The sequence below is a fragment of the Geotrypetes seraphini genome, chromosome 7, assembly GCF_902459505.1.
Source record: "Geotrypetes seraphini chromosome 7, aGeoSer1.1, whole genome shotgun sequence".
NCBI classification, from domain to species: Eukaryota; Metazoa; Chordata; class Amphibia; order Gymnophiona; family Dermophiidae; genus Geotrypetes; species Geotrypetes seraphini.
The window spans coordinates 118438524-118464723 of record NC_047090.1 but is presented as its reverse complement, the minus strand read 5'-3'; the positions used below and the strand labels follow the sequence as shown (position 1 = coordinate 118464723).

General features: G+C 38.8%; 1 protein-coding gene across 2 annotated transcripts in view; it reads left to right on the top strand.

Annotated features, from left to right (window-relative positions):
• Positions 1 to 26200, top strand: part of NUSAP1 (nucleolar and spindle associated protein 1) — a 141576-nt gene that overhangs the window by 86466 nt on the left and 28910 nt on the right. For both annotated transcript variants that reach the window (XM_033953010.1, XM_033953009.1), the window contains 2 exons: positions 6053 to 6240; positions 23650 to 23766. In XM_033953010.1, coding sequence (XP_033808901.1) covers positions 6053 to 6240; positions 23650 to 23766 — 305 coding nt within the window. The remainder of the gene's footprint in view (positions 1 to 6052; positions 6241 to 23649; positions 23767 to 26200) is intronic.

The window sequence follows — 26200 nt, the reverse complement described above, 5'->3', positions numbered from 1 at the left end:
CAAGAATAGATTATATCTTCATTTCAGATCAACTAGTACAACAGACTACACAAGCCTCCATAGATCCAATTATTTTGTCTGATCATGGTGAGGTGTGGGTTGAATTTAAATTTATTGATCAAGATGGAAGTAGACCAATATGGAGATTTGATAATACATTGCTTATGGCAGTGATTCCCAACCCTGTCCTGGAGGAACACCAGGCCAATTGGGTTTTCAAGCTAGCCCTAATGAATATGCATGAGAGAGATTTGCATATGATGGAAGTGATAGGCATGCAAATTTGCTTCATGCATATTCATTAGGGCTAGCCTGAAAACCCAATTGGCCTGGTGTTCCTCCAGGACAAGGGTTGGGAACCACTGGCTTATGGATCCAAAATTCTGTGAAGAATTTCAATTAAAAATTAATGATTATTTTCAAATTAATAGCACAGAAGAAATCTCTATGGAAATCTTATGGGATGCTTTTAAGGCAACCATGAGAGGACAAATTATTTCATTTTCAGCATATATTAAGAAACAAATAAAACGTCAGTTTTCTAATTTGGAACAAGAAATTAAGGTCCTGGAATCGAAACTGATAGAAAAATGGGAACAATCTATGTTGTAAGCTCTTTTAAAAGCTAAATGTAAATATAATGAGATTTCTTCTAAACTTGTAAGGAATGATTTATTTTCTCAACAAGCCTTGTATTATGAAAGCTCAAATATGGCGGGGAGATTATTGGCACATTATCTTAAAGCAAGAAAAAGAAAGATAATTGCAATTAAAGATGAAAAAGAAGATACATACTCTCAAATTGGTCCTATCTTAAAAACAATTTTTATAAAGCCCTTTATTCTTCTGAGCCTTATTTAGATAGAGAAAAAGATGGTTTAGAATTTTTAGAATTAATTAAAGGTCCAAAAATTCCTGATCATATAAAAGGAAGTTTAGAAGAGCCTATATCATTAAAAGAATTACAAACAGCGTTGTTAGAGTAGGGACAGCTCCAGGTGGTGATGGTTTTACTGTAGAATACTATAAATCATTCCAAATTACCCTATTACCTCATTTGTTACATTTATATCAGGCTCAACTAACTAAAGGTTGCATTTCAGATACTGTGGCAGAATCATTAACTATAGTTTTGCCAAAGCCAAATAAAGACCTACATTGGTTTCAAACTACAGGCCTATTTCTTTAATTAATGTAGACAGAAAACTTTTGGCTAAATTTTTGGCTTTACGTTTGGCTAAGGCTCTCCCTTATATAGTTAGTATGCACCAAATAGGCTTTGTTGCTCAGAGACATTCTTCCAATAATACCAGATTGGCTTTTCATATGTTATATTTAACAAAAGCCATGAAAGATCCGGCCTTTTCTGTATCCTTAGATGCAGAGAAGGCCTTTGATCGGGTAGAATGGACCTTCATGTATCAGGCTATAGATTGGTTTGGTATAGGTCCAGGATTTATACAAATGATTCAAACATTGTATAGCTCCCATGTTTCTAGATTGTATATTAATAATAATTTCTCAGAGTGTTTCAATTTGCAACGGGGGGGTTAGACAAGATTGTCCCTTGTCTCCTTTACTTTTTGATATAGTATTAGAACCTTTGTTGTTAGTGATTCAGCAAGTGAAGGAGATACAGAGTATTCCGTATTCTGGTAGGGAATATAAAGTTTCTGCTTATGCAGATGATGATACTGCTTCATTTGAGGAATCCTGGAATAACCATTGTTAGAGAAATTTGGGAAATTTTCAGGTTATAAAATAAACTGGAATAAATCAGAAGTTCTTCCTCTAAATGTACATTGCACAAAAGGTTTATTTGATTCATTTCCCTTTTTATGGAGAGAGGAAGGAATAAAATATTTAGATATTTGGATAAAAAACACGCTAGAAGAAACAATGAAAGTGAATGAAAACTTTTTATTACAGTAGGTAACAGAATTGTGTGAGCAATGGAATCCTTTACATATGTCTTGGTGGGAGAGAATCCAAACTATTAAGATGATGATTTTGCCTATGGTTTGTTACCAAATGGGTATGATACCAGGTTTTTTTCAGGGGTCTTTTTATAAAAAATTAAATAGTATTTTTACAAAATTTATTTGGCTGGGTAAAATTGCTAGAATTGCCTTAGTGTCTTTACAAAAGGCAATTGCAGAGTGAGGGGTAAATTTTCCCAATTTCTGTAGGTATCATCAAGCCTATATTATGTGCCAGGGTATGTATTGTGTCCTCCCAGAGCTCATGGAAAAGCTCCCAGACTGGTTGGGGTTGGAATGGTAGCTCTTGTTTCCTCTCAGGCTCGGCCATGTTCTTAGTATCAAAATGGCTAGAGTGTATAAAGAAAACAGAATATTAATAGATACATGGAAAACTTTACAATATGTCAATAATTTAACACATATTCCAATTCAAAAATCTACAAATCAAACTATATGGCTGAACTCCAAGATTCAAATTGGCGGGTTTAAGATTGTCTGGAAGTATTGGATAAAAGCAGGTATAAGCACATTAGATGCTATTATATCCAATGGTAAGCTGCTTGATTTTTCACAGTTGCAACATAAATTTGGCCTTGATAAATCACTAAGTTATAGGTGGTTGCAACTGAAGCAGGCTATTCAGGCGGGGTTCCCTGAATGGAAAAATCTGAATAATCAATTTAGTTTAGAGTTCTTATGCTTTCAGGCAGACTTCCTGGGGCACTAGGCTGCACAGTGGTACAAATTATTATCTAGATATATGAATAAAAAACCAAACACTGGACTTAGACATTTGGAGCATTGAGATTAAAAAAGAGCAACAAAAAAGAAATCCAACCATATCTGCAGGAAAACCAAACAAAAACTGCAGACAATGTACACGATGCAGGCAAGAATTTATTGTACCAAAGTTAAAATGCAATAATAAAAACCTTTTTACCAACCAAGTGGTTGGTAAAAAGGTTTTTTATTACTGCAATTTTAACTTTGGTACAATAAATTCTTGCCTGTATCATGTACATTGTCTGGAGCATATGAGATTAAGCATCAAATTACTGCTTCTCAATGGCCACGAATTGGAGGATGAAATGTACAATGTCTGTATTTATGAGGCAAACGTGGTTCTTCCTGTTGCATAGAGCATTCTGGACCCCTGTTCGTTTACAATTGGATTGCTCCAAGTCTAATAGATGTTGGCTTTGTCATCTCGATGCGGGGACTTTAGATCATCTATTGTTTTATTGTCCATTTATTTTGGCTTTTTGGAAGTCGATTTGGGGCCAGTAAATTGCTTGCTAGAGAATCATGTGGCATTATCGTATGACACAGTTTTATTTGGCATGTCTATGAGAGCTAAGAGCCAAATATCTTCCAAAAATAATAAACTTTTATTGATTCTGACAGGAGTTGCCATTCAGCAAATAACGTATAATTGGAAAAATTGGAACAGATTGAATTATAGTTTTTGGTGGAGATCAGTGTGTCATGGGGCCATTAATAAATTATTGTAATGAATAGATATCATTTTTCCCTGATTAACATAAATGAAAGAATGGGGGGGGGTTGATTTTCATAATTTGTTATGAAGGGAAGGAGAGAGTTTATTATATTATTTGTTATATTTGATACCAGTATGATGGGAGGGAAGGGAATAAATCTTATTTAATGAGAAAATTTGTGGAATTTCAAGTTATGTATTAAATTAATTGTTACTTTCTGTGCACTTGATGTAAAATATAAAATGAATAAATAATTAAAAAAAAAAAATTATTACATTACAATTAAAAAGGTCAGCATAACCCAAACTGTCTAATCAATTGTATACAAGTTTTTAGTGCTCATACATTAGCACTTTTCATAGATCTGTTCAGCAATTATTTATTATTTTTTTTTTTTTAAAGGTTTTGATATTCCTCTCTCCCACCCAACACCTTCATACACAGAAAGCATCCCTGAGACAATAGCATGTGAAACTGCATTTTCAACTTATAGATTAAAAATCTTACTGCATGCTCTATGGGTCAAAGAATTCCAGACTCGAAGGTTTCTACTCCAAACTTATAAACAAGCTCACCGAAATCTCCATTGGGCCAGTGAAGGAGTGACAGGAAAAAAACAATTTACCATGTTAATCTTTTGCACCAGCAATGTTATGGGTTTCTGAAAACACTGGCTTCCCATGGGGTAGCAGAATCCAGTAGCTTAGTAAGGGGGGGGGGGGCGGCGCTTCGCCTCATGTGTCATCTTGGCACATCATGTGCTTGCACCTCTCCTGCTCTCCAGCCCCTTGCTGCATGTGCGCCTTCCCTCCAGCACCCCAAACACCAAGGCCCCCTCCTTTCCCTTCCAATCTCCCTAAGCACGCCCATAAAATCCTGGTTGGCTGGGGGAGGTTCAGATTAGAACCCTCCCTAGTTTGCGAACCACCTTCTCCTGACATCGCTCCTCCCCGTTCCTTTTGGCGAAAATCAGGCAGGAGGAATGCCATTCCCTGGCCATGTAACAGCAGAGTTACCTAAAGGGCCATCAAGATAGACACCAGAGGAGACACCGTTGATCTCTAATCACTCCAGAAGGGGGGGGGGAGGTTATTCTAGATCCCATGTTGGTTCTCCGTGTTTTCGTCCAGAGCCTGGCCACGAGCTCAGTCATCTGAGCAGGTACAAACTCAGACAGAAAGCTGATATGGACTACTCTAGGATTCTGAGGAAAAGCTTCAGGTTCTCTTAGAGGAGTGATCTTTGGATCATCCCTCAGATCCCAAGGCCAAACAATTTTTGGCTATAATTGTTGTAAATTGCTGTTATATCTATAACTGCCCTTAGTATTCTATAAATTGCATGCCTAAATTCCAGAGTTTACATCTTCCTCAAGGGGAGGAGACCTGAGAGGGGCATGGGCAGTTTTTAGGGGCTTGTCGGGCAATTATGCATGAATACTAGCATTTATGAGCCTAACCTGTCTACAGTTAAGCATGAGTATTTATGCCTGACATTGAGCTAGTGTAAGTGCTCATGCCTAAAGTTAGGTACAGTGGCGCCTTGGTTTGCGAGCATAATTCGTTCCAGAAGCATGCTTGTAAACCAAAGTGCTCATATCAATGCACATTTCCTCATAGAGACAATGGAAACATGGGAGATTCATTTCACATCCCTAAAAGGACCCTCCCCCCCCCCCCCCAAGGCCACTGGCACACTTCCACCACATCCCAAAAGATGTTCTTATGTACCCCTTAGACCATTGGCGCGCTTCAACCCTACAACCCCCATCCCCAAAAGACCCCCCACCCCTGAGGCCACAAGCGCACTGTCACCCCACCCCCGGGAATTGGCTTTGCCCACCCCACTCCTGAGAACCGGCATCACCCGCCCAAACCCTTACCGGGTTGGGCATCAGCACACAGCACCAACTGACAGGATGTGCCGGTGCCCAAAGAGTCTGCCGCTGATTCTTCTGGGCCTTGAGCATCTGCGCATGCTCAAGGCCTTCTGGCTCCTGCTCTTTCCGAGATTCTAATGAGATTCTTATATTAAAGATGCTTATATTAATAAGCCCTAGTTAAGATAGACCCCCAAGGCCCCCCCCCCCCGAATGTACCCGACACTTCCCGACTTTATTCCTGACACTAGTGCTGCCTAATTTGCTGAAAAAATTGGACTCGTCGATTCAGCAACCCCCACCCATGCTGCTTTAGGAGGCCTTGGTGCAGAGGTATGTCAGTGGGGTTCTGCTGCACAGGGGGATGGGAGGGAGGGATAGAAAGATGCTGCGTAAGGGGATGGGGGAGAGGAAAGATGCACATGGGGGGAGGAAAGAGGAAGAATTGGGGTGGAGGAGAGGAAGGGAGAGAATTGTTGTACATGAAAAAAATAAGACATCTCCAAAAGTAAGCCCTAGTGCATTTTTTGGACCCCAAATTAATATGAGACACTCTTATTTACTACTTTGAAGTACTTGGTATTAGATTTGCTTATAGTCATAAAAATATTTAGAAGCCGGTTTTCTATACTTTCCTCACTGGTATTGTAATTCCATTCATGTTCACTAGTACATCCCTTCTATTTAATCAGATTCTCAGAGACCACTAAAGATAATGAACATAAACGTTCCCTCACCAAGACTCCAGCTAGGAAGTCTCCGTACACTTGTATGAACACACCTAGTGGCCATCAGAAGAAAGACTGGCCTATTGCAGTCGTTAAGAGTGGAAGCAAGCCTGTGAGTTCTGAAATGGCTCTTGAGAAGAGCAAACCTACAGGTATTTCATTGAAGTAACTTTGCAAACTTACTAAGCATTTACATGTTTAAAACTGTTAACTTTATACAATACAGAAATTATTCCTGGCAGGATTTTGCGTGTGCAAGATAGCAGTTCAGGTCTAAGCCGGCACAGGAAGAGAAAGTGACCTGCTGTGCAGTGGTTCACCTTCTCCTCTACTGCACTGAATTCTGCACAGCATGTCCAGAATTCTGTGCATCCTGAGGGGGGGTGAGGTATTGTTCACTCACAGAATTTTGCCAGGAGTGAGAAGTGTCTGTCTATACAGAACAAAATTAACAGCTTGTGAGAAATGCAAGTTGCAGTCGCAGATTCGCCTTCTGATAGTTTCCTGGTGTTCTCAGGTGCAGGATTTTCTCCAGGTCCTGGGGTCGATGGCAGCTTCCCTGGACGTGGTGAGATAGGCTCATACTCGCTTACATCTGCTTCAGTATGCTCTACTTCAGCAGTGGTCGCCCCAGGTGCACGCTTTGAACTCTCCCATTCCTCTTTTAGTGGGTTGGTTCATCGCAGTCTCCGTTGGTGTCTGCAGTGTTCTCTCCTGGTGCAGGGAGTGAGTCTGGTTCAGCCCCAGTGTACAGTTCTTTTCATGGACGCCAATCTCCTCGGCTGAGAAGCTTAGTGTCTCAGTTGCTCTGCTGAGGGCAGCTGGTCTTCAGAACAGGCATCTTGGTCAATCAGTGTTCTGGAGACCAGAGCCATCCGTTTGGCATTGCTAGTGTACCAGACTCTGTTAACGAGCAAGTCTGTCCGGGTTCTTTCAAGAGAATAACACCAAAGCACCCCGGTTCTTCAGTCGGCACAGGGATGTTCAGGCCAGGGGTCTGGTTGCTCTGGTTCGGCCTTGGCTGACGGCAGGCCTCCTGTACGTGTTTCCTCTGGCCGATGGTGGTTAGATCTTCTTCAAATTGCTCTGCACCCCAACCGAGTGATCCTGGTAGCCCTGGACTGGCCCAGGCACCCTTGGTATGCGGATTTGGTTCATCTTCTTGTGGCAGATCTTCTTTCACTGTTCCTCTCGCCTGACCTTCTGACTTGGGAGCCCCTTTGCAATGTTTGATCTGGGTCCCTTTTGTCTTACGGCTTGACTTTTGAGCGGGAACACCTAGGTATGAAAGGTTATTCAGATAAAGTGATCACTCTCTTGGGGTCTTGTAGGTTTTTCCTCTTATCAGGCTTATGTGTGTGTTTGATGTATTTTTTGAGGAGTGGTTTCCTTTCGCGCCTCTTTGCTTTGTATCTTGGAGTTCTTGCAGGATGTCCTGGCCTGGTTTTCTCTCTGGATTCAGCTTGCGGCTTTGTCCGTTTTTCGCTGGTTGCTGAAGGGTAGGTACTTAACATCTATTCCAGACGTTCGCTTTTTGAGGGTGGTCAAATTGCTTTGGCCTCCAGTGCGGCCTTCTGTTCCGGGTTGGGGTATCAGTCTGGTCTTGTCCGTGCTTGTGTGTCTTCCCTTTGAGCCCCTAGGTTCCTGCTCGTTGAAGGACCTTACTGCAGCCTTTTTGGTGACTATTTCTTCTGCGAGACGGATTTCTGTGCTGCAGGCTTTCTCTTGTAGGCCTCCCTTCATGCGGCCTGTTCCTTTCTGCCGAAGGTGGTTTCGCCTTTTCATGTCATTCAGTACGTGATCCTCCCGGTTTTGGGTTGTCGGGAGGGCTCTTCAGACCAGAGGTAGTTGCATAAGTTGGATGTCTGTCGGATCCTTCACTCTTATGGTCAACAAACCCAGGCCTTCCGGAAGTCGGATCATCTTTGTCCTCTTAGCGGCCCCTCGTAAGGGGGATAGTGCTTCCAATGCTACCATTGGCGCGCTGGATCAAGGAGACTGTCGCTTTCACATATCTTCTTCAGAAGAAGTCTGTTCCAGAATTTCTTAAGGCTCATTCCACTCGGGCTGAGTCTTCATTTGTGCCTCCAGTGGATATTTGTAAAGCTGCGGTTTGGTCTTCTCTGTATTCCTTTCTATGACATTACCGTGTGGATGTTCAGGCACGTCGGAATGTGGTGTTCAGTGAGCGTGTTCTGATGGCAGCCCTCCTGGGTTCCCACCCATGATGGGTACTGCTTTGGTACGTCCCATCAGTGAAGCTGTACTGGTCTGGAAAGGTGATAAAGCACTCCTATCTGTCTGTCTGTTCTTACAGTTTTTGCGTGAAAAGTGGGATTTTTCTGTGGATTCTAGTATTTTTCTAGGACTCGGGAGATAGCAAGAACAGCAGCTTTGGCTCAGCTGACGAGCTGAGGGAACCTTTGCCGAATGGACTTTCTTTGCATCTTCCAACAGTATTGCTCTATGTTCATTGTTGCTCCTCTTCAGAGTATTGTTACTGTTATAATTAGCACTGTTTAGTTCTGCTTAGCTATTTGGCAGATTGGTCAGATTAGGGAGAAGCACAGTTACTTGTATTGCAACTAAAAGTTTTTGTCTCGGTCTCCACCTGCTGGTCATAATGAGGTATTACCCATCAGTGAAGCCATACCGGCCTGGAAAGTCTAAAAGAGAAAATTAGCAGGTAAGAACCTAATTTTTTCTTTTTGCTTCCCTGAAGTCTGTATAGCTCTTAACTTTAGTTTTTGGGTTTTTTTGAGGGGGGCGTGGCTTGGTCGTGCATGGAAAAAGTCAGATAGTGAGTGGGCTCCGTATTGATAGACCTTGATTGTAATAAGTCACGCGAAAGTTTTTTAAATTTGTTTTTCAGTGAAGGGTAAGATCTTTATAATGGCTTCGGGTAAACAGAATAAGAGTGATTCAACGTTTGTACCTTCTGCAAGTGTGAAACGAGCAAAGCTGGAGCCAGAGATGCCGTTAAAATCATCAACATCAAAAAATGGCGACAGCGATATGAAGGAGTTGAAAGAAATAAAAGAGATCGTTTCAGGTATTGCCAATAAAGTGAATGATCTTACGGATGAAGTGTCTATTCTTACTAGGAGATTGGAGCAGGCTGAAATTAAAACAAATAATATCGAGAAAAGATTAGAGGCAGCTGAAATGGAGATAGTCACAAGCAAAATGGATCGGAAAAAAGTTGATTTTCTTACCGGAGAGCTGGAGGATGTTTCAAATCGTGAGAGGAGGAGTAATTTGCGTATCTTAGATCTCCCGGAAGGGGTAGAGAAAGGGAGTGCAATTTCCTTTTTAGAGAATTTTTTTGCCTGAGATACTGCCTATAAAATGAAAGTTTCCTCTCAAAATCGAAAGGGCTTACCGAATCCCTGCTAAGAGAGATGATAGGCAAAAGGGTCCTCGTCCTCTAATTTTTAAGTTGCTGAGGTATCAGCAGGTTTTAGAAATATTCCAGTTGGCAAAACAGGAACTTGAAATGTCAGGATGCACGTATTCATATTGTTCCTGACTTTGCTAGAAATACAGCAATTAAAAGAAAAGTTTTTTTAGCACTGAGACCACAATTGAGGGCTTTGGGGGCTGGTTCATAGACAAAACCGCCGAAGACAAAGGCCCGCGCCGACAAATGAGCGCAAGACGGAAGTGCGAGCCGAAGAAAATGTTTTTAGGTGTTCAGACGGGGGTTTTTGTTGGGGAACCCCCCCCCCCACTTTACTTAATACAGATCGCGGCGGCATGGGGGGTTTGGGGGTTGTAACCCCCCTCATTATACTGAAAACTTAACTGTTTCCCTGTTTTTTAGGGAAAAAGTGAAGTTTTCAGTAAAATGTGGGGAGGTTACAACTCCCCACAATGAGGTGCGATCTGTATAAAGTAAAGTGGGGGGTTCCCCCCACGCCCCCTGTTGGAGCCCTTTAAAACAGTCATTTTCTTCGGTGCGCGGCTCCGCGTTGCACTCAGTTGTCTGCACGCACCTTTGTCCCGGTGCGCTTTTGATCTGACACCATGGGAGCTAAATATGGATTATTATATCCAACATTAATGAGAATTACTTTTGGGAATAAAACAATTACTTTTGATGATCCAGAAAAGTTGCATGATTTCATAAATCAACAGGAACAGCCCATGTTGACTTAGAATGATTGATAGTGTGGATGATATGATTTTTTACTTTCTTTTGAAATATTTATTTTTCTTTTCATCTTTTTGAGGACTGTAAATGGGATTTTACTTAACGTTATAAGTAATATGTTAAACATATCCTCCGTGAAAGTTGATGGGGAAAACGTTAAAGAATGTTTATGATTCAATTTGAACTATAAGACTCAATGGCAGAAACAATGAGAAATTGAATTCTCTCGTGGATTCTATGTTGGGTCTTAATCTTAGAAGTGATTGAATGATTGCCTTTGAAGAAATTGCATCTGCTCTAGATGTTATTGAAAACACATAAAATCAGGATACCCGATTCTAAATGAGTCTTTTAAAGAAAAGCTTCCTGATCATACACTGTTTCTGAAGCTAATCTCAGAGGGGTAGACCTCCCGAACAGTGTTTCGCATGGATCTGGTGTGTCTCCTGCAAAAGCAGGTTTTACACCGACCATTGTTGCTGGAATGTTTCAACCTCTGCTCACTGACATCCTACATACCAGAATAGTGAGTCTATTTTTGGCATGGGAAAGAGTGGCTGAAGGACACAGTCAATTATGGCTTGTCCTGCCTAGTATGTAATGTACTGAATGATCCAGCGCTGTCATTCATGAATGTGTGAGCAGTACATGTACTCTTTTGTAGACTCATCCTACCACTGCATTAGCACTATTCTTCAATGCGGACTGTATCCAAAGAGGTCTTAGGTCAGAACTGGAGGGCACAGGTAAAACTCGTCACTGCTGTAAGGAAAGCACCCGTTCCAGGATATGGAGAGGAATTAAATACTGAGATAGAATTGGGGAGGATATCTCCTTCATCCACCTCATCCTCATTCTTTTCAGCTGGCTCCTTAGATGGATTGGAATGGAAAGAGGAAGTTTTAATATATGAAGAAGTCGTGACTAATATAAATGCAAATATATGCAAATATAGAGGCTGAATGTTCACTTTGGATATCCTGAAAATCAGGGTATCAAAACCCATGGATGTCACTAACTGCACCTTACCAAGATCAGAAAGAATAAAAGCACAAACAAATTCTTGCATTTTTCTTTTTTCATTAGCACTATTTTCCAATCCAAATGTTAAAGAAGAAGATTCACAGAGGATTAGATATTTGAAGCTGGTTTGAAATTCAGTAATGGATTCGTCAAGGATGTTCGGAGATAAGATGAAAGAATGTATAGGAATAATATAACATTCTCTGTCAAAGCAAGAGGGAAGTGGTTCAGTTAAAGCATCTGATGCAGAAACTTGGAGTGCATGGATTTTAATGACATGTGGAGTAGTTTTGTTAGTTGGTTTGGGAGGAATTATATAAAGTTTTATTTTCGGGAGTCAATGCCTCAGTACATAAGTCTGCTTAAGTAGATTCCTGTAGATTCATGGTTCATAGGAGGATTTGTAAATGTAACATAAGATATTTTATTAATTTTTGTTTTATCTATACTTCAGATAAATACAAATTAATTCAATTTTAGAATTTAAAATGAGAAAGATGCTAATAGTTTCATAAAGGTGAATTTTTAAAGGAAGGTATTATATTGGTAGAAGTTAATCTATTTATTTATGTCTCGTATATTAATTGTATTGTGAAACACTTTCACGAGAAAAAACAATGAATGATGTCAAGTACTACGTGTAGATAGAGCTGCTTTAGTCATAGGGAGAAAGTTCAAGCTGAACTCGAGGAAAAGCCTCAGATAGGGGCCCTACCACCACCACAATGGTGGATAAAGGTGGTAGGGTGATAACCTCACCGGCAAAAACCTCTGTTTGCTCCCAAATGTAAACAAATATAAGCAGGGCTGTCTAAGCTTGATAGAAGAAAAAACTTTTCTACTTATCTCTCAATTGACCGGTGCACCGACGATGGCCAGCGTTTCACTAACTTGCTGCCTCAGGGTGTAATCAAAGTCCGATCAAAAAACTTTTAGTAGGACGCCGCAACGTCTCAAACGATCCTAAGATCAAAAATCATAGGATCGATCATAGGATCGTTTGAGACGTTGCGGCGTCCTACTAAAAGTTTTTTGATCGGACTTTGATTACACCCTGAGGCAGCAAGTTAGTGAAACGCTGGCCATCGTCGGTGCACCGGTCAATTGAGAGATAAGTAGAAAAGTTTTTTCTTCTATCAAGCTTAGACAGCCCTGCTTATATTTGTTTACATTTGGGAGCAAACAGAGGTTTTTGCCGGTGAGGTTATCACCCTACCACCTTTATCCACCATTGTGGTGGTGGTAGGGCCCCTATCTGAGGCTTTTCCTCGAGTTCAGCTTGAACTTTCTCCCTATGACTAAAGCAGCTCTATCTACACGTAGTACTTGACATCATTCATTGTTTTTTCTCGTGAAAGTGTTTCACAATAATATTGATTTTTTCACGAATCCGAGTATTTGTGTCGTATATTAATTGTAACATAAGAAACAGATTCTAAATGGTTCTAAATATGCTTAGTTCTACATATGGTTTTTCAATGGATTCTCATTAATAAAAATAAATTGATTTAATTTAAGAAATTGATTTAATTTAAAGGTAATATAATACATTTCCCAAAATATAGATGGTAGGTTTAAGTCTTATGCAGATTCAATAAATTAAAATATGTTCTGGAGTGTTGAATTATGTAAGCTGGGGAAAAAGAAGATTAATTAAATCTTTCATAAAATTTTATCATCAAACATAAGTAAGAAGATGACAAATTATAGATGTTTATTAATGAATTTCTATATCATAAGTTATAAAATAAGTTGATAATTGGTCCAAAAAGGAATTTGAATCTATTATTGATTTCTAATCTTAGATGTAAAAGTCTTTAGTATAAAATATTAAATGGTATTAAGATGGTATAATCATTATTAAAATATATTGATTATAGGGTGAAATAATTGGAATATAATTGGTTGTTTAGGTATACTAATATGAGTTTTTGATTTCTAATCTTAGATGTAAAAGTCTTTAGTATAAAATATTAAATGGTATTAAGATGGTATAATCATTATTAAAATATATTGATTATAGGGTGAAATAATTGGAATATAATTGGTTGTTTAGGTATACTAATATGAGTTTAGTTTAGAGGTTTCTGAAATGCATACAAAGTCATCAAACTGATATTATTGTATAATTTATGACTTAGAATAAGTTCTATGAAGAATGATTATATTTAATAAGTATTTTCTTTGTGAATTATTTTTGAATATTGATTTAAAGAAGGTCTATAGGGAGTTTATCATTGCCTGATCTAATATGTGTGTCACCAAGTTAACACTGTTAATAAAGATTTGGGGAGGGAAGGTTGGGGGAAGGGTAGAAAAGAAAATATTTGGGATAGGAGAATTTTATGTGCAAAGTTTTAAAATATTGGAAATGGTATCTAATTATTTTAAATTAATTACATCTGACTACTTAGAAAACAAATTATATAATGGAGGTTAAACTTTTTTCATTAAATGTTAATGGCCTTAACCATAAAATAAGAAGAAAAAAATGCTTGCCTTTCTGAAACAACAGAATGTGGTTCTATATTTCATACAGGAGATGCACCTATCAGTGGTGGAGTGATAAAAGTTGGAAGGAGGTTGGATAAAACAGTCTTTTTGCCCCTGCTCTTGGTAAAAAAGCTGGGGTATTAATATTAATACCATATTAATAATAAAATAATATTAAAGCCATATTAATAATAAAAAAGAATACAGCTAATTTTCAATTGATTGCTTCTGATCCCTTGGGAAGGTGGGTACATGTAAGAATGAGCATGGGAAATAATACCCTGGATCTGGTTAATGTATATGCCCCAAATATGAATAAAAGTGAATTTTTAAAGAAATTACAACAATTATTACTCCCACTGGCTGCTTCTAATTTAGTGGTGGCTGGAGATTTCAATGCTGTTATAGATCTATTAATGGATAAAAAACCAAGTAAAATTATGAAGTCTTTGGGGTTAGATAATTTGATACAATCTTGCGATTTGAAAGATATATGGCGGATATTTCATTTTAATGAGCGGGAATTTTCTTTTTGTTCACAAGTTCATAAATCTTTTTCCAGAATAGATTATATTTTTGTTACAAATCAGTTAGTACAAGAAGTGACAAAAGCATCCATAGACCCTATCATAATGTCTGATCATGGAGGTGTGTGAATTGAGTTTTTATGTTTGAGGCTCAAGAGTGTAGTAGGTCTGTTTGGAGATTCGATAATACATTGATTGCGGATTCAAATTTTCTTGAAGAATTTAAATTAAAAATTATTAAATTTTTCAAATTAACACCTCGGAAAAAATTACCATGGAAACATGGGATGCATTTAAGGCTACCATGAGATGTAATATTATCTCATATTCGACATATATTAGAAAACAACTTAAACAATTTTCTGATTTAGAAAAAGAAATTAAACATTTTGAAAATAAATTAGCTGATAAGTGGGAGCAAAATACCTTGCAGGCTTTATTTAAAGCAAAGGGTAAATATAATGAGATATCATCAAAATTTGTAAGGAAAGATTTGTTTTCCCAACAAACTTTGTATTATGGAAATTCAAATAAGATGGGAAGATTATTGGCAAATTATCTTAAAGTGAAGAAAAGAAGAACAAAAATTATTGCTATAAAGGATGAGAGAAGTGAGACACATACTCAAATTGGAAACATTTTGAATCAATTTCTAAATTTTTATAAATACCTATATTCTTCTGAGCCTTATGAAAATAGAGAAGATGGTATAGAATTTTTGAATCTGATTGAGGAACCAAAAATTCCTGAGCGTATTAAAAAAAGTTTAGAGGAGCCTATATCATTAAAAGAATTAGAAACAGCGTTGAAGTCTCTTAGAGTTAGATCCGCTCCAGGTGGGGATGGTTTCACAGTAGAATTTTATAAATCATTTCAAAATACCCTATTACCTCATTTATTGGAATTATATCAGACTCAACTAAATAAGGGTTGCATTACAGGTACTATGGCAGAAACATTGACTATAGTTTTGCCAAAGCCAAACAAAGATCCTATATTGGTTTCAAATTACAGACCTATATCCTTAATTAATGTCGATGGAAAACTTTTGGCTAAGACATTGGTTTTATGCTTGGCCAGGGCTCTCACTTTTATAATTGATATGCACCAAACTGGATTCGTTGCTGGGAGACATTCATCTAATAACACTAGATTGGCTTTTCATATGCTAAATTTAATAAAAGACATGAAAGATCTGGCTTTCTGTGTCCTTTGATGCAGAAAAAGCCTTTGATCGGGTAGAATGGACCTTCATGTATCAAGCTATGGAATGGTTTGGAATAGGTTCAAGATTTATACAAATGATTCAAACATTGTATAGCTTCCCTGTTTGCAAAACCTATATATTAATAATAATTTTTCAGAACGCTTTAACTTGCGGAGGGGGGTTAGACAAGGTTGTCCCCTATCTCCTTTGCTTTTTGATATTGTTTTGGAACCCCTGTTATTAGCTATTCAGCAAGTAAAGGAGATACAAGGTATTCCTTATTCAGACCGGGAATACAAAGTCTCTGCATATGCAGATGACATTTTGCTTCATTTGAGAAATCCAGAAACAACCATTCCATGCTTACTAGAATTGATTGAAAAATTTGGAAAATTTTCAGGGTATAAGATAAATTGGAGTAAATCTGAAGTTCTTCCACTAAATGTGTATTGCACAAAAGGATTATTTGATTCATTTTCTTTTGTATGGAAGGAAGATGGATTAAAATATTTGGGAATTTGGATAAAAAACACGCTGGAAGACACAATGAAAGAGAATGAAGGTAACAGAAGGCGTGACAGAAATGTGCAGAAGGTAACAGAAATGTGTGAGCAATGGACTCCATTACATCTGTCTTGGTGGGGGAGAGTTCAAACTATTAAAATGATGATATTGCCTGTGGTTTGTTATCAGATGAGAATGTTACCAGTTTTTTTCAAGGGGTCCTTTTACAAAAAGTTAAACAGTATTCTTACAAAATTTGTTTGGTTGGGCAAAACTCCTAAAATTGCTTTAGTATCTTTACAGAAATCAATTGCGGAGGGTGGGGTAAATTTTCCCAATTTCTATAGGTATCATCAAGCCTATATTTTACGACAGGGTATGTATTGGGTCCTCCCAGAGCTCATTGATAATACCCCAGATTGGTTATGGTTGGAGTGGCGACTCATGTTCCCTTTACGATTGTCATGTCCTTAGTATTAAAATGCTTAGATTATATAAAGAAAACAGAATATTTATGGAAAACTCCAATATTTTAGTAATTTAACACCTATTCCAATCTATAAATCAACAAATCAAACTATATGGTTAAACTCCCAAGATTCAAATTGGCGGATTTAAGGTCATCTGGAAGCATTGGATGATTGCAGGTATCCGAATTTTGGGAGATGTTTTTTTAAATGGTAGGCTGCATGACTTTTCACAGTTGCAACATAAATATGGTCTTAATAAATCACAAAGCTTTAGATGGTTGCAACTGAAACAGGCTATTCAGGTGGAGTTCCCTGAATGGAAAAATCTCAATAATCAGTATAGTCTGGAGTTTTTATGCTTTCAGGTGGACTTCTTGGGTCACCAGGCCGCACAGTGGTATAAATTGATAAACGGATTTATAAATAAAAAACCTAAAAATGGACTTAGGGACATTTGGAGCATTGATATAAAGCATCAAACTACTGCGTCTCAATGGCCACGAATTTGGTCTTGGAGAATGAGATCTACGGTGTCCGCATCTATGAGACAAACTTGTTTTTTTTTTCTTTTACACAGAGCATTTTGGACACGTTAGATTACAAAAGTTAGATAGCTCTAAGTCTAATAGATTCTGGCATTGTAATCTTGAAGCAGGGACTTTAGATCATTTAATATTCTATTGTCCCTGTATTGTGGCATTTTGGAAATCAATTTGGTCTCAAATTAATTGTTTATTAGAAAACCATATAGCATTATCATATGATACAATAATGTTTGGTATGTCAATGAGAACAAAAAGTTAAATTTCATCAAGCAATAATAAACTTTTATTGATCATGACAGGAGTCGCCATACAACATATTACCAGTAATTGGAAAAATTACAGTAGACTTAATTCTGGTGGAATTCGTTGTGCCACATTTACAAAATGGAAAGAACAATTGCCATACAAAGAGGGAATTATAACAATTTTAAAAAGATTTGGGGGCCATTGACAAATTATTGCAATGATTAGACACCATTATCTACTGAAAGTACTCTCGTACATAGGGGGAGGGGGGAGGGTATAAAGTTATATTAAAGGTTTGATCAATAGATAAGAATATAATATATATGATTTTTTATTGAAATATTTGTGGGAAGGGTGGGTGGGGAGGGTATAAATTTATGTTTTTAAGATGATGTTGGAAGAAATACAAGTGATGTTTACAAGGTTTAAATGATGTAATATTGTGTTCTTGATATAAGATGGAAAAATGAATAAAGAATTTGGGGAAAAATTATTATTATTATTATTTTTTTTTTCAGTCTTGTGATTTAAATCTGAAGTTACATAGAAAAGTGAAAGTAGATAAGTCTGCCTAGATATCTATGCCATCTCCTGCTCCCTTAAAGATCCATTGTACTTTCCCAAGCTTTCTTGAATTCAGATACATTTTTCATTTTCACCACCTCTACCGGGAGGCTGTTCCACACATTCACCATCCTTTCCCTGAAAAAATATTTTCTGAGGTTATTTCTGAATCGATCCCCTTTCACCTTCATTCTAGCCCTCTCATTTCATAGTTTCCTTTCAATTGAAAGAGAGTCGCCTCATGCACATTTATGCCACATAGGTATTTAAATGTCTCTATCGTATATCCCCTCTTCCACAATACTGTACACTGTACATATTGAGATCTTTTAAGTCTGTCCTCAAATACTTTGAAGATCGACCATTTTAGTAGCCTTCCTTTGGACCGACTCCATCCTGTTTATCTTTTTTGAAGGTGCAGTTTCCAGAATTGTACACACTATTGCAAATGGGGTCTCACTACAGTCTTATATACTTATATAAGAGCATCATTACCTTCCTTTTTCCTACTGGCTATTCCTTTCCTTAAAAGCTTGGGGGGGTGATCTTTGATTCATTGTTCTTCTTGGACCACGCCAATGAGTCAGTCACAAAATGTGTGTCATCTGACAATAACAGGAACAGATTAGCTCTCCTAAGACAGGTTACGGGCTTAGTGGCATACACCTTGCTTTTGATATAGCCCCACAAAAAAAGGTCACATGGTGTAAGGTTAGGGGAGCGCAGAGCCCATTCGAGGAGACCCCTTTGACCGATCCATCGGTCAGAAAACTTGATATTCAGGAAATCTGGCTAACCTTGCAAAGTGGGGAGAGGCTTCGTCTTGTTGAAAAAAGATATTAGCAAGGTCAGTCCTCGCTTGAAGTTGTGGCAGAGCAAATTCTTGAAGAATATACAGGTAATTTTCCCCTGTAACAGTGGTCATGTTACTGAATGCATCGCGGAAGAAAAACTATTGTCTCAATCCATGCAGAGAAGGACAGTGCATTCAGCTTTTCTTGCAGGTCTTTTATTCCTTATGACTACATAAAACTATTAGAGCCTAAGAATAGTTGGTGTTTTTTATTATTTTTCAATTTTCATTATAAAAGACCTAAATAGGCCGCTTTAGGAGAGACTATTCTGTTCAGGAAGTTTTCCATGATGTGTTCTAGGACAGTGTTGTTCAATCACCAGTCTGTGCCGGTCCGCAGAAATTTCCTGCCGGTCCACAGGGCCGGCAGGTGCATCAGGCCCCAGACAGTGCTCTTCAGCCGCTGGTCCACGGTCAGATTGATGCAGCGTTTTCTTCGGGCCGGCTCCCTCTTCCTCAGTGCTGAAGTGCACAAAGCCGTGGGCAGAGGCTCCTATGCGTGTCCTGTGCCTGAACTGGAAGCCTCTCTGATGTTGCAACGTCAGAGGGAAGGCTTCCAGATGAGGCGCGGGATGTGCAAAGAGCTGTTGCCCACATCTTTGTGCATTGAAGCACTGAGGAAGAGGGAGCCAGCACGACGATAAGACTGGGGGGCAGGCCAGAAGGCAAGGTACAGTATGGAGGGAGGGAGGGAGACAACAACAGTATGGGGAATTATTTTATTTTATAATTTAGTGATTGATTTACATCAGGAAGAAATGCATTTGTTTCTTTCTATTCCTCTGGGGTTGTACTGCCTGCAGAGTCTTGCATCTTAGGGTTTGTTTGTAAATATTAGTATTTTTAGTTTTTGGTCCTGTATTTGCATGGGGTTATCTGTGTTCTGGTAGGAATGAATATTGAGAATCATACAGTGTGCTTTGTGTAGTTTAATTTTGTGATTAACCCTCTTGGCCCGGGTCGCAAATTTTGTCAGGTGTGGGAGCACTTCTGGCAGGACCTCACACCGCATGCTCGCAGTAGACTTTTGAATCTTTAAGATTTTATTCCCACTCTAAGCTGTTGGACTGGCCATGGATTCCTGGGGAGGGGATGGGAGGGGAACTAATTATATTGTTGAAAATGTTATTTCCTGAATGGTACAACTGTTTGAATTTGCTTCTTACTGCTGGAATAATAAAAATCATTTAAACATAATTTTGTGATTAACCATTATGTGTTGTTAATACGATTATATTGTGTGTATGGATAAAATGGTGTTACAATTAGTACTATTATGGGGGCAGGGTCTGGTGGCGGAGATTGGGTGGAGATGGGTGGGGTCTGACCCACGACTTAGCCCAGTGTTCTTAAACTGCTGGTCCGCAAAATAATTATTTTATTTCCGCTGGTCCATAGGTGTCAAAAGGTTGAAGAACACTGTTCTAGGAGATAGTCTATCTTGATTTATTTTTTTCATTATTTTAAAAACAAACTAGAATGGGGGATGGGTGGGTTAGGGAGATTTACATATATATTTGCATATCTTAATTGACTAATATATATAAGAATGTTATTATTTGTATATGGTTATAGGAGAGGGATGGGATATAAATCTTTTAGATACATATTGTAATGGAATTTTCAAGTGATAATGTACTATGTTAATTTATATTTAATGTACACTTGATGTATTTATTAAAATGAATAAAGACTTGGAAAAAAATATATATATAGAATAAAAATTATATAAAATTTGAACTGCATGCAAGTCACTACTGGCAACCAGCACAGTTTTAGCAACAACGGAGGTGTTTTCTCAACTTTTTTCAATATTAGAAAGAATTTCCTTAAATTTAAGGATGTGTGGGGGCCATTTTTAAATTATTCTAATGAATAATTTATACTTTTCCCAATTTTAATTCTTACATGTGGATCGGGGGGGTTGGATTTCTATTAATAATATATATGAATGATAAGATATTATATTCATGTGGTATATTTTTTGTTGTATATGGGAGGGGGTGGGGTTATATCTTTTTGTTGCATGATATGGTAGATTTTCAAGTGATATTGTATTCTAATTGTTTGATATTTACTGTACACTTGTGAATTATAAAATGAATAAAGAATTTAAAAAAAACCCAATTAAAAAAAACTAAAAAAGGAATAAGGCAAGTATACTAATATTTTCCCCAATAAAGGTACAGTGACAGTAAGTTTAACAAAAGAGATCCCTGTGTCTCTTTGATAACTTTATCCTCACTGCAGCTTTCTTGTATGGGTTGCAAAGGAGAATTGAGGGTTATTCTGGTACACTTGTCCTTTTGGAACCTTAAATCTTAGGAACCATTATTGTGTGACTGATTCAGCTTACTTGATAATGGAAAAAGCATAATTGCTTACTTGTAACTGGGATTCTAAGTGGACAGCAGGCTAAGTCAGCCATGCAAACCTTCCCATTATCCCCTTTGTGGATGAGCAAGAGGGGCAGAAAGGCCAGCACATGCTCAGAAAGCCTTTTAGCTTTTCTGACCTTTGGGAGAGCTAATATGTTTTGACATCATCCGATAATGTCACTATTGTATGACTGATTTATGTTGTTATCCACCAAAAACTCCTATTAACAGGTAAGCAACTACACTTTATAGAATCTCAAGTTTTAGTGGTGATGAAAATAGCTCTGGGGCACCTTGTCAAAATAGCTTTGTAACAAAATGGCCCCTGTAACACAATAGCCCTTGACATTTCTTCTTTCTCCATTTCGACCATCCATCTTCTCTCTGAATCCCTGTATGTCCTATCCAGCATCTCTCCTCTGTGTCCCTGTTCAGCATCTACTTTCGTAGTGTTTCTCCATCTACTCTTTTTCCAGCATTTCCATGTGTCCCTGTCTTTATTCTAACTCCATGCCCAGCAGCTCCCCTGCCATGGTTTGGCATAACACCCGCTCTCCATCTGTGGGTCGAGCATCTCTCCTCCACTACCCAAACCAGTCACTGTTGCTTCCCTCCTTCATTCTGAAGAGAGAGAGAGACACTGGACTCAAGGTGGGGAGAAAGAGAGATATTGTTTGGACTCAGGAAGGGTGCCACTGTTGCCCCTGCCTAAGAGCAAGTACTGTAACTCAGCTTTCAGCAGCAGCATGCATAACAGTTGGGAACTCATTTGTCATGGGCCAAATTGTGGGCAAGGGCTATTTTTTTCAGGAGCTTTTTTTGTCAGGGCTATTTTGTGTTCGGGCTGATTTATTTGGGCTATTTTGACCTATACCTAGCTCTGGCTCACTTGCAATTTTATTTATTTAAAATATTTCTCATTCACTTAAATCTAAGTGGCTTACATCAGAAAACGACACAAACAAAATCCAACGAAAACTGCAGTACCGTCAGCCAAAGCAAAAACAAACTGCAGGCAACTATGTATGACTTGCTTGACTATTTGTGTCACACATTCCAAGTGAAGAAGGATTACAGATAGGCGGTTGTTTTATACCTTTTATGTAGCTTATTTTATACCTTAGCAACCATGGACCTCTGAGGAAGGAGTGTTTTCCGAAACATGGACCATGTCTGGTCCTTTGGTTTGTTATAAGGTGGTATTTTTAACTGCATAAATATTTTGTATAATAAACATTGCCATCTCGTACATAGATGCCTGCAGTTTGTTTTTTGTTTTTACATCAGAAAATGTACATAAAATTACAAACATGACATAAAAATGCATACAAAGAAAAACCTTTTGCAGTACTGTACTTCCAATTGCACATATCCAGATAACACCTTATAGCATTACAGTACTTAGAGGAAAAAGCTTTCAGAATTCTCTTAAATTGTTGAAAAGAAGTACTGAGCCTTTGCTTGGTAGCTTATTCTAAAGCAATGATCCAGCAATAGAGAAAGTGGCTTGTCTAATTTCTGTATAGTATAATGCCTATCCAGATCTGGGGGTTTATATAGTTAAGAGCAATATTTATAAAATAGTTTTGTCAATTGGTAACAAAAAAAATGAATTCTAGAAGACATTGGGGGTCAGTGGGGATGAGACAAAGCCTTTAGTAATGAAAGCCCTGATTTGGAAGGATGAAACTTAAAGCAAGAAAGAGATGGACATCAAAAATGTATCTTTTTGATATTATCTGACTAGGAAATTGTGAAAATTGTGCATCTTTTTTTTAAATTCTTTATTCATTTTTCATCTTATAACAAGTACACAACATTACATCATTTATAACTTTTACACATCACTTGAATTTCTTTCTATTGTCATCGTAAGTACATAAATTTATTCCCTCCCCACCCACCCTTCCCTCAAATATTTCAATCATAAATATTGTATTTTTTAATTATTGATGAAACCTATAAATAGAACATTATACCATCCCCCCTATAAGTAGAATTACTGTCAGTGGAAAATGATGTCTAATCATTACAATAATTTGCCAATGGCCCCCAGATCTTTTAAAAATTATTATAATTCCCATTCTGCAAAGCAATTACTCTTTCCATTTTGTAAATGTGGCACAACGAATTCCACCAGAATGTATAACTAAGATTGTTGTAATTTTTCCAATTATTGGTGATATGTTGCATGGCGACTCCTGTCATTATCAATAGAAGTTTATTACTTGATGAAATTTGATTTTTTGTTCTCATTGACATACCGAACAGAATAGTATCATATGATAATGCTACATGATTTTCTAATAAACAACTTATTTGAGACCAAATTGATTTCCAAAAAGCCATGATAATGGGACAATAAAATATTAAATGATCTAAGGTCCCTGCTTCCAGATTGCAATGCCAGCATCTATTAGACTTAGAGCTATCCAACTTTTGTAATCGAACTGGGGTCCAAAATGCTCAATGTAACAAAAAGAACCAAGTTTGTCTCATAGATGCGGACATTGTGCATCTTAAAATTGAAGTTTTCTTTAATCCAATCTACTAAGCTATCTAGATGATTTAGATCACATCTCATGGTTTCTTTTTCAGCCTTAACTCCATTCAAATTTGCAGCTGAGAATATAGTGACTCCAGCCACAAATAATAAGTTGACATTTGACCTGAAAGCAAGTTTGGCTCGGCCACTTGGCTACCTGCCACATAAAGGTCAGTGCACTAAGTTTATGTATCAGTTTCACACTTATGCTACAATTTAAAGGGATTATCATTCATAGTTAAAAATGCATAAGGAACTGTTAGAATTGCTTTGAGGGAATAATTTTAGAAAGGTTTTTCCATGTTTAAAGTCCATTTTATACTCACATTTTAAAAATAAATTCTTCTCTATCTTTGTTGCCTGGGAACTTTTCTAATAGGTTGGCTCCAATCGTATGTTGGTCTTCTTTTCTTAAATTCTTTTATAGGTTGGCTTTTTTTCCCCCTTCTCTTTCCTCTTGTTTGATCTTTCTTTGTTTTGGGGTTTTTTTATTTTCTTTCCTCTGCCTCTATATACACTCATGATTTTTACTGCTCATTCTCCCTTTCTCTTACCCACTAGTCTTTCCAGTGTAATAGGTGAGGCATTCCGCGTACCATCTGCAGAAGAAATCCACTCTGGATTTTTTCATTGTGCCTCTGCTTGTATTTCTCTGGGCTCCTTAGCCCCACCTACAGTTTTTCCTTTCTGCATTTCTGCCAGCAGGAGTGTGTTCGTCTCTCCACATTTTATTCGGTGTGTTTTTTGTCCCTTTTTCAGGGTTTCTGGTACTCGGAGCGATTCTTCAGCTCTGCCTGCATTGAGATCACACAGACTTCGTTCTGTAGGTGATGGACCAGTGTCTGTCAGCCAGCCTGCATTTGCTTCACAGGAGCTTGGGGCCATCCCCATCTTTCTCCTTCTGCCGAATGAAGGTTCGAGCACCTTTTGGCATCCATTGGAGACTCAGTAGTGTCTCACAGGTTGCCAGCTGTATCTTCTCACCTCTGCCCATCCCTGAACGCGTCCATCAGTCCACAAGGGTGTAGGTATAGTCAGGCATAGGGTCTTACTGGCAGCCCGAAGATCAGCATTGCAGAGAAATATTCAGCATGAGGCAGTGATTTTCTGATTTCAGCTACTGTAAGAGAGCTGAGGTAAGCTATGGCACATTCTTTAGCACTCTCCAGACCAGATCTTTATGAATGGGTATATATCCAATCATGATCAGCAGGTGGAGACTGAAAACAAAACTGTGGAATAGTACATAAGATATCCCCTTCTCTATTCTACTTCAGGTCTCCAGCAGGTGTTGAGTGACCTGTACCCATCTCCCTTTGTAGGGCTGTTGGAATTTGTTTAGGGGTTTTCTAGTCCCTGTTTTTAGCCGGATTGAGCTTGGGTGGGCCCTGTTTGGGAGTCCGTCCGACCTCGGGGGTAGCAAACCAGGCGGGTCTCGAGCGGGGACCCCACCCACTTCCTCCACCTCCCTACATTTTTTTTAGAGGATCCTCAGCAGTAAGCCTTGCCCCCCTAAACCAAGCAAGGCATATTGCTTCGAGAGCCTGTGGAGTCTGTTCTGTAAAAAAAAAAAAAATATATATATATATATATATCTCCTGAGGTAGTGCTGGTCTGGAGGGTGTTTTCCATTTAAGATAACTGTATTTTACTGTATTTTTCATCTAACCGGCACTTTATTTCTAGCTAGGTCGCGTATGGAGCAATAAGCATTTCTCAGGGGGAAAAAGTGCTCATTGTGCTCCAGACGCGAGGCACTCTCCAGCCTGTGCAAGCGGTGTGCCGGCTGGTGCGGTGGAGGAGCTCCGTCGGCAGCGGCTGCAGGCGCCCAGAGCACCCCGCCACTAGTGCCTCGCGAGTTGGCTAGGAGCAGTGGGGATATCCGGTCTTCCCTGAACCGCCGACGGTCAGGGTTCAAAGGATTCCCTCTCAGCTGATTATTTTATTTTATTTTTTTTAATTTTTTTTTTAACAGCCGATGCCGACTTGCATGTTTTAGCAGCTGAGACTGTTCAGGCTTCCCAGCCGCTACTGGCCATGGAGGGAGCTTTTTTGGTGGGAACTTTGCCATTTTCTCAGTCTGGCCCCTCCATTTTTGTCTGCAACCTCAGGTGACCCTCCCCCCTGTTTTGGACAAACAGGGGCAGGTTTCTGCTGGGTCCCCTGCTGTGACAGGGAGTCCCTTGGGACTCCCGGGGGGTTTTCCCCTGATTTAATTTTTTCTTTATGCAGAGCCTATTTTCAGGTGACTGGGGGTCCTGTATGCACCCAGAGGGTTTCGGGGAGTGGGGTTTCCTCCGCGCCCCCTGTGACTTTGCCTCCCTCGTCTCCTTTGGCGTCCCCTCCTCCCTCAGCCAAGCGCCCGTGGATGACTTGGGATGAGGATTTATGGTCTGAGGAGCATGTCGGCCTGGATGAGGACCTGGACCCTTTTGAGGAGTTTCAGGACCCTTTCAAGGGGATGTCCGCTGGCGTCGGGCTGGCGGGTTTTCTGCCTTCCAGCGAAGAGGCGTCTGTGGTGCGCATTTTTCAGAGAGATAAGCTACCTGATCTGATCCAACAGGTTTCATTGGTGTTGCGTTTTGAAGATGCGCCACTGGAGAC